Source organism: Orbicella faveolata, unplaced genomic scaffold (genome assembly GCF_042242905.1).
Source record: "Orbicella faveolata isolate gen_17 unplaced genomic scaffold, um_ofav_v1 contig_1, whole genome shotgun sequence".
In the NCBI taxonomy this organism is placed as follows: Eukaryota; Metazoa; Cnidaria; class Anthozoa; order Scleractinia; family Merulinidae; genus Orbicella; species Orbicella faveolata.
The window spans coordinates 8,530,437-8,540,000 of NW_028301536.1; the positions used below are offsets into that span (position 1 = coordinate 8,530,437).

Below are 9,564 nucleotides of genomic sequence, written 5' to 3' on the forward strand. Positions count from 1 at the left end.
CATTTCCCAGCGCCCCCCCCCCCCCCCCCATCCCCACCTCCAGGTAATTATTGCGCAGTCCTTTACTCACCAGTCCTCGCTTTTTTTCCAGGAGTGCCCTTCCCCCTGGGTAACCTAGAGTTGGGACATTTGAAATTTTGTTACTACCCAGGGGCCTACCCAGGGGCCGAGCATTTGCTCTTCCCATGGAGAAACCCCCGTGGCACTCGGCACCCTTGTGGTTCTGGTCTCGCACTTGACTTGGAAGAGAGTCCAAGCACATTGTTGCTCTGCTATGTTGCTCGATATGGGTCACTAGTCCGCTAATATATGGATTGTAAAGCCATGACTCGACATGATCTGTTTCATAAAATTGTTTCCACTTTTTTTTAAATTTACATTTGAGATTCTTCAACAACTTGATTGAAAGTAATTAATTCTTAGTAAACTTGACAAGCTTTAATATTAAATGTACGCAGATAAAATGAGCATATTAAAATAGAATAGCAAATGACTGAGCAGTGGTATTGTTCAAAATACTAAACCAAAACCAGCTATCACCAAGTGGTGTCTGGGAAACTTTTTACACAATATGGCGTGTTAACTAATGCGAATGACCATTTTAATTATGATGTACTGAATCTTGAGCGATGTTGTTTTCTGGATGAGGATGAAGCATTTAGCATTTTTTTGTTCCCGTGGCATTTGCTATTTTTTACGCGACATTTAATATTTAGAAAATTCAACATCAACTATCCCTCCACTCCTGACAAATTTTAAAAACTATACATTATCTGCGTTCGTGTTCAAGCAAGTCTTATATATCTGCAGTAGGTAAAAATGTTTGTTTTCAAGGATTCATATGCGTATCCTACGATTTGAGTGAGAGCCATTGTTTCTTGTCCTGCGCTAATCTACACTCGGCGCCTGCTTAGAAAACTGAGATACGTAGTGAGCCCAGTGATACAACTGCCAGGGCTTAAATAAATCATTCGCGTGAAACACATTATTGACTTCACGTAGACTGTGTTTGTGCAGCAGATTGGCAAAGAGAAAAATCTAGGCTTAGCGGAGCTCGATTCGATACTCTTGGAGAATCCAGGATTGGTTCGTCTCGTGTTTCTCCGTGTGAGGGTTCATCATAACAGTGGACTGTTTCTCTAGAAATGTTAGTTAAAACAATAATGGCGACCTTAGGGAGCAACAAGCCTACAAGACTAACAATGCCGACGAGGATAAAAATAGAACAATACATATACTCCTTCCAACTGGAGGTTTTACTGTTAAAGTAAGTTGGTAAAAATATGATCCACAATGAACAGGTTATGTACATGGTGATACCAATATGTTTTGCTTCGTTAAAATTCCTGGGAAAACTGCGCGTTTTGAAGGCAAAAACAGTACAGAGGAACATGAGCAGTAGATTGTAGCACATGTTAACAGCAAAGCTATGTGCACTAACGGTACAAACCAGAGAAGCTGTTTCTGGGGACGGGTACTCTGCGATGGCCTTGGGTGTGTCTGAGAGTGTCCACACGGTGGTTATAAGAAGCTGCACTGCAATAAGCCCCGTGGAAATAAGGACCTGAGACATGGGTTTTATTAGAGGTGGTCTTGCGGCCGAGTGTTTAGCGTGGGTAAAGATACGATAGATACGATTTGTTTTCATCAGTAACGGAGCGTAACACATTGTAAAGCATAAAGCTCCCATGTAACGACGGAAAGTGCATACTAAATCAGTTGGCTTAGCCAAACAGATGAAAGACGCCACAAAACAGAGGAGGATCCCAATGAATATGATAAGAGAAAGCTCTCTACCAGCTGCTTTGATGACACTGTGATTGCGATTAATGACGTAGAAAACAAATGTTCCTATGGCAACGGCCATCCCGACTGCAGCAACTGCCGCCAATGAATATGATATTGGCTCATTCCATTTGGGATAAGTAAGATCAAGCTTTAAACATTTCTGAAACCTTGCGTTGGGAATGTAACCAACAGCACACGTCTGGCAAGTGTTGTTCACAATCACTTCCGTAGACTTACAGCGGTCACAAACCCAACAGCATTGTGGATTAACTATGCGCGGTTTTCTTATTTGTCTTAAGCCACATGGTACACTGCAGTATGACTGCGGCGGACGTATTTTCGCGTTTCCCCACGAAACCAAAGAGTCGTTAATAATTAATTCACCCCATTGTCCTTCGCTTGAATTTTGAAGAGACCTCCAGGAACCGATATTAACATATGTCCATTCACCATTTGTTCCTTGTTGAAAGTTCATGATGCTATAAGAACCATCTATTTCTTGGTTTTCGTTGAACGTTAGACTAGAGTTAAAAGCTGCATCAGGAAAGGTGACATTCTTCAAGTAATCTATGAGACTTGCTGCCTTGAGTCCCTTTTTCATTTCCTCGCAAATTCCAGTCTGCGCTGCCGGGCAAAGATCCCTTTGCATGTCGTTAAGGGCGTGCGCCATGGCATAAACCGCGTTGACAACAACGCGAACAGGCGCAAGTTCTATGTCACGTGGTAGCGATGTCTTGTTCTTGCAACCTTGATTTGAAAAACGTGCTGATCTTGGTGTTGTACACTTTAACACAGACTGCAAAACCTCGTCAAACCAGGAATTTCTGGAATTTCTTAAGGTAGTACCTTCCAGAGTTCTATCAAGATTTATTAAAAAATCCAAGAAGCCATGTACGATTCCTTCATGGTGACCCACGGTCAGAGAGCCGTTAGCGATTTCTTCTCTACCTTCAGTGACGTCAACGCGATTGCTCCAGCCACTGCTTCCAAGCCATGTAAGAACCTTCACATTAGATCCCTTAGCTGCGCGGAGCAAACCAGCCGAGTCAGTCTGGCTTGTAAATAGCACAATAACATGGGCGTTGCCGCCTAAACTATGACCCGTTACTGTTTTGAGAGCAGACCTGTAGTTGTTGTAGGTTGGCAGACTAGGCAGACTAGGAAGACTAGCCGATTTTGCGATGCATATACCAGCGTCTCGAGCCATGCTGTGAAATAACTTTATGCCTTTTTTGCCATAATTGCCAAATGAGTTTATCGTGAAAACATATGTCCAGCCATAATGCCGAATGACATCTACAAGAGCCTGAGCTTGAAATGAATCCGGTGGCACAGTTCTGAAAAAGTTCTCATAAAGCTCCTTGTTAGACAGATCGGCACTTGACGAGCCGTAGCTTATTTGAGGAATTTGGAAAACTCGCAAAAGTGTCGCCACTGCAATGGACACATCGCTCGTAAAAGGACCAACGACTCCGACAAGCGATTTCTCGTTATCCAGCAGCGTGTATTTAATTATGTCTTTAGCGCGGTCGGCTCCTATCGTCTGGCTTTGGCAGGTGTCGTAGATCTCCGCTCCGAGAGTGATGTTCTGAAGTAAGCTGGTGCTGTTATTGATTTTTTGAAGAGCAAACAACATGGCGGCCAAATATTGAAATCCCGGCTGTGGGTCTATTTCACCACATGCATTCTCGGTATATTTACTTTTCCTGTGAACTGGAAATAGACCGCCCAGAATAAGATCTCCATCCATTTTAAGTTGCTGAATGCCAGGATTACCTAAAATTCAAAATATTACCAACGCTTGTTTGATTAATCGCCAAGTGCACATTTACATCTAGCTAAAGCTGCAGAACTGCGTTGATCTTTCTTTCTTAGAAGAAGACGTTCGCAACTATAAATACATGGCCTCAATTTCAACTCATACAGTTTTCAGGGTAGCATTACTGCTAATATCTCCGAAATGAAAGAAAAAAGTTAAAAGCAACTGTGCAACAGTTACTAACAGATAAGGCTTCTCCTTCTGTCTCTAGAAATAAATACTGCCACCGTAAACTGCGGCTTGTAAGCCCGGGGCTTATACAACTTCGTAAGGGCTTTTAAATGGGCTTATATCCGGTGGAGCGTAAGAGCGGAATAAAAGAGCTACAGCAGGGTCTATTGAAATACGTTTTTCATATACTGATTTTTAATTTACCTTTAAAACATCGTAATAAGTCGATGTCATTTTGTAAACTAGTAGGGCTTATATCCGGGGGGGCTTGTAATCGGAAGAAATATTTTGTTTACAGGTAGACGGGCCTATAACCGGGGGGCCTATAAGCTCGAGGCTTACAAGCGGCAGTTTACGGTATTACTCCTCATCAATCGTAATAACCTCTGTCCCCTTAAGTTATGTTCTCACCTAATTTCTTCTTTAATACTCAGAAGACATACTTGCAGCGCTGTATGTCGTTTTGATAGTCAATAGCGTTTTTTTATATTAATCAGCCCAGCTTGTGCCGGGAGATTTGTGTCCGACAAAATCGACAAAGCCCAAATTACATGATACCAGCATTATTGATGAGAATAACAAATTTAAAAAAGTGCACTACGTGGAAGCTATTGAAGATAGATATCTAGACAAGATCAAGTCCTTTTAGTGAGGGGACAGGAAAATTAATTGAAAATCGGTCCCATCTGCGAGCACAATTTTAAATTTGACAGTCTGCACTCAATAATCATTAGCATACAGAAGAATGTTAATCAACAATTTAAGACGCCCTTTCAGTCAGTTCAGAAAAAAACAAGAGATTATCAAGGCAAGTACCTTGATAATCTCTTGGAATAAACGGAATACAAGAAGATCCGTAATATAACTTACATTACGGACCGAGAAGAAGAGTTAGTAAGATGTGTAGTGTGTCTGTCAGGTTGGTGAAACCATTTCAAAACACACGGAAAGGCTTTTAAGGTACATCCATCGAAATAGAACTCACAATAAATTTTCTTTCAAACTTTACCTATTGGCTGCTTATATCAAGAGAACTTAAAATTTGAAATAATAAAGGGGGGTCCCGTATTTCGTTTAGGAGCAGGAGGACCTTTAATAAACCCCACAATTCCTGAAATTATCTGCTTTGAGAAACGTTTATATTTGAACCATTTACCTTACGCTTTAAGAGAGCAGAAAAATAGGGAAAACGTTAAGCGAGAAATACAACAATGGATGTACGGCATCAATGTTAAGGAGCAATTTGATGTACGTTTCATTATAAAGGCACTCGTATTTAGTCGACAGGGATACAATATGTTCCAAGCACGGAGTGTTCTGGGGCCACATATAATCTTTTACGAGTGCTAGCCACGCTCTCATTTTCCGTGAAAATTTTTTACTCTGCAATAGAAATTGGCCTATATTCACTGTATACAAAGAAGGTGATCTCTGTATTCAAATTAATTAAAAATAATCGTTAGGTCCCGGTACTCGTTTCCGAGGAAAAAACGATGATTTGTCTCTCGCAAGCCAAGCCGTTTAGAAAAAGCCACCACTTGTTTATGTTTTGTACGTGTGCACGCTCGTGAGCGCACGCTAATGACGCGAAAATCGTGCGCAATAGGCATGCCGAATGCAATTCTGAGGAATGATCTTAATGAATGACGAACTTCAAAAGCAAAACGAGTCAAATCGAAATCGTTGCACGTCTTATTGCGTGACGTCATCAAAATTTTAATGAAACGAATAAGTTTATATGATTCATTTGCCAATGATGCTAGGAAAACTTGGCGATAGAACGTGACACATTTTGGTGGCAAAAACAACTTCAAAACTTTAGCACCCTGCGCTAAATTGACCAATCACAAGATATTGGTAGAGAGAGATATTGGTAGCTACTTATTATATGGCAATTGTTGGGCAACTATGATTAAAACAGAACTGTAACAGAAAACGTTAGATCTCCGATCATGCACGCGCTTTTAAAATTTGTCTCGCATCAGTGTTCAATGTAGTTTCAGAGTCGTGAACATTATTTTTAACAATTTATCGCCGAAGGCGAGGTGAACATTGGTGAATATTCACCGAGACGAAAACATGAGCCGCAGGCGAGTATTTTCTACATTTTCCTCGTGTTCTCAAATGCACCATCTTGAAACATGGTGAATGGCGTTTCTAAAAATCCAACGGCTATAAGTCGGTCAAAGTGGTACGTACCAAAAGCTAATTATTTCTCCTTGAAATTCTAACTCCTTAAGATATAGTAATCATTGTCACTCATTTTTTGCAGTTGTTGAAGTTTTGGTAAAAAATGGAATGGTTTTGAATGATCTCTTACTCTCTAATTTAGTATGACATTAACAATACTCCGAGTAACAAGTCTGACAATAATAATCCGTGTAGGTTGTCACAAATGCGCTTGGTGACTTTTACGCAGTAGAGGTAACGAGAACAACTGGATGGGAGTAATGAGTGCTTTAAATAAAGGTGAAGATCTTAGAGCGGAAAACCATGCCGAAAATCAGATGGAGAGTGCGTGCGAAGAGAGCTAATGGAAGAGAGAACCGACTATTTGATAACAAAATATTACTTTCCGTTTGGCTATCATAGGGACAGTGGCATCAGATATACCACTTATTATTGCAGTGAAAACTTCCTCTTTTGAAAGTACTAATGAAATTTGAAGGTACTTGATATTGGTTCTTGGAATAACCGAAAAGAAAGGAAATTTTGCTGAAACATCTTCCTGTAATTGTCACTGCTAATCACATTCGTAATGTGAGCACCAACATCATGTCAGCTGCCTTATTCCTGTCAGTAATGAAACATAATATTTGTGTCAGTTATAAAACTGCTTGATTTTCCAATTTAAATACCACGGACAGATTTAATTGAGACTGCTCCGTTTGTAAGTGAGACCTGACCTGAAAAAATGGTCTTAACGCTCGGGGTTAAAACTAAAAGTTTTCGCGAAAATTTGCATCACATTGTTTATCGGTGACGGCTTTAATTGTCTCCCGCCTCAGTTACATCACTTACTACAACCTATTCTTTCGGCTACGAACTTGTGACGCCTTTTCGCTCAAATTAACAAACTTAATACGAACACCTCGTGTTATGTATAAGGACACTTCGAAAGCCGGGTGCTACAGCATAGTTTGAATCCTAAAAATTAATGCAGTGTAATATATTTGAAGATTAGATTAGCACCTACCTACGACTTCGTTAAAAACCTGAATTTGCCATAAAACCATACATCCAAGAAATTTGGAGATCAGTTTATTGCTGACGAATTTCATGTTGTGTTGGGTTAAGTCGGCTTTACCAAGGGTTCTATCCAATAACTCTGCAAATACAAAACAAAGCGGGTAAAAATATATATTTGGCGTGCGGAAGACAATATGAATTTAAATTTGGTGAGTGTCATTTTATTTACTTACATTGGGTTCAGAAAAATTTCTCCCTTCAAGTTGACGTTTTATACCCCTTTTGCATGACGTTTCCAAGTCAAAATATCCTGGAATGGCTCGCTGACACACAAAGAAGGCTACTTTCTTCTAGCGCAAAATATCGCACCGATAATTACTCACAGAATTCAAATCATTATTAAAAGCTTTCTTCATTTAACCCGAATATTTATTTGATTTTACGTCATCAGGACGTGACAGTTCAATATAATTTCCTATTTCATTAGAATCACCTTCTCACTCTTGAAGCACGTTTCCACTAAACTGTTGCATTTTTTTATATTTTTAATATAAAACAAAATATAAAACAAAAAATTCGAAATGGAAAATTTACCCTTGATATCAAAGAAGTTCCAACTCCGATTTCTCTCAAAATGCTTAATTTTTTAAGGCTAAAACAAAGAGGAGAACAAATATTCGCGTTGTTGGCCGGTTACGGATGATGTTGTAAATGAATAGATGGAGGCTCCTTTAAAATTTGCATAAATAATATATATAGGGTGATTCTTTTGAGAAAATCCGGATTAGGATGAGAGTGAATTTATCGGTTCCTTTGATGCACCATGATCCGAGTAATCTTAATCATAAATCCTTACGACTCGCGCGAATGGTACTACTTGAAGATCTTGAACCACTTGACAACTTGAAACAAGAGGTGAGTGTTGGACAACCCTCACTCAGTCTTAACTGGATTTCAATTTGATCTAGTCTCACTTATTAAAGTCCTCGTGAGAAAAAGTTCAGTTAAAGCAGAGATATACTCTTCCTTGTATTCGTCATTAAAAGCTTCTGTTGGTATAAGAGATCACAATGCAGCTTAACTAAATTAATATATCTGACAACTGAGTACTCCCTTACCTGCTCAAGCGAGTATGAGTTTCGGTCCACAGTCTAGCAACACGATAAGTGCACGGGTGGCATTGAATGCCTTTTATAAAGCTTCCCACAATTACACATGCATTGGCCTTTTGCCAGATTGTCAGCATTAGAACCACACGCTGCACGAACAAGTGTGGGAACGCCAGTTAGTCATTTAAATCATAATTACAAGAAAGCAGGAGTCCCCAGGAAGGTACCTGTACACTATACCACAAGTGGGCTCAATCAGACCCTAATCGAAAAAACAACGCGAAAGATACAACACTTTATGCAAGATAATATTGTTGACGATATAGCAAGACAGCTTTAAAGAGTTCTCTATTGAACGCACGTGCATGTTGCAGACGGATCCGATGGCTGGGCCACGTACTAAGAATGGATCAGGTTGGAATATTCCTAAGACTGCCTAGCTTGTACAGGACACCACCTGGTGAAAAGAAACCTGGTCACCTAAAAACATTTGGCACACAACTGTCATGGTTGAGCTCAGTGAGGGTTTAGGGTTAGGGTTACGGTTAGATGAAACATTTCTCAAATACCAAAGTAGTAGAGCTAGTTAACCAGAATTTTAATAAACGGCACGCAATGCATGCAGAAGCGATCACTTTTGAAAATTGTTCCTAGAAGATGGGAACATAAGCAGACAAAATGATTCTTAAACTAAACTGCAGAACTTTTGTGCTAAATATTTCAGGGGTTTACATTTAGGGTAGTCCATTGGTAGTTCATTCAAGTAGTTCATGTACCAGGTCCATCGTGTTAGTCCATGTGCTAGGAGTCAGCGAAATGTAGCAATCCAAAACAAAGATTAATAACTAAATTTTCCAATACATAATAAAGGAATTTCTGTAGCAGTGTATTATACACCCCCAAATCTTAGTTTAAAAGCTGAAATAAAAAGTACTCTGCTGATCCTACAAGCAGCAAAGGAAAAGTTCCTCTTTCTGAAATCAACACTTTATTATCTTTAAAGATATTTGGCAAAGCTAATTCACCGGAAATTAATTTGTTGTTTTAACCATATACTTGTCATATCGTGTGTGCGACCCGCTTGTCTATCTAAAATTGTATGTATCGAAGATAGGCTATCTTTAAAACGGGGAACGGGAAATCGAGGAACGGGGAATCGAGGAACGGGGAATCGAGGAATCGGGGAACGGGGAATCGAGGAATCGGAGAATCGGGGAATCGGAGAGTCGGAGAATCGGAGAATGGGAATGGGGAACGAGGAACGGGGAACGGGGAATCTTTAAAAGCGGGAATCTTTAAAATGGCGAATCTTTAAAAGTGGGAATCTTTAAAAGCGGGAATCTTTAAAATGGCGAATCTTTGAAAGCGGGAATCTTTAAAATGGCGAATCTTTCAAATCGGGAATCTTTAAAACGGGTAATCTTTAAAAGCGGGAATCTTTAAAATGGCGAATCTTTAAAAGCGGGAATCTTTAAAATGGCGAATCTT

General features: G+C 39.8%; 1 protein-coding gene across 2 annotated transcripts; it reads right to left on the bottom strand.

Moving 5' to 3' along the window:
• Positions 1–338: 338 nt before the first annotated feature.
• Positions 339–8,032, bottom strand: LOC110064423 (metabotropic glutamate receptor 2-like). 2 transcript variants are annotated; one of them, XM_020771473.2, is made up of 3 exons: positions 7,201–8,032; positions 6,975–7,106; positions 339–3,564 (listed from the first exon to the last, which is right to left on the bottom strand). In XM_020771473.2, exons 2-3 carry the CDS (start codon positions 7,057–7,059, stop codon positions 995–997), a joined length of 2,655 nt encoding a protein of 884 aa, XP_020627132.2. In that variant the 5' UTR covers positions 7,060–7,106; positions 7,201–8,032; the 3' UTR covers positions 339–994. The 2 variants fall into 2 exon arrangements, with proteins under 2 accessions (XP_020627132.2, XP_089144003.1); XM_089287877.1 differs by lacking the exon at positions 7,201–8,032 and having other exon boundaries at positions 339–6,571; positions 6,975–7,046.
• Between the last annotated feature and the right edge of the window lie 1,532 nt (positions 8,033–9,564).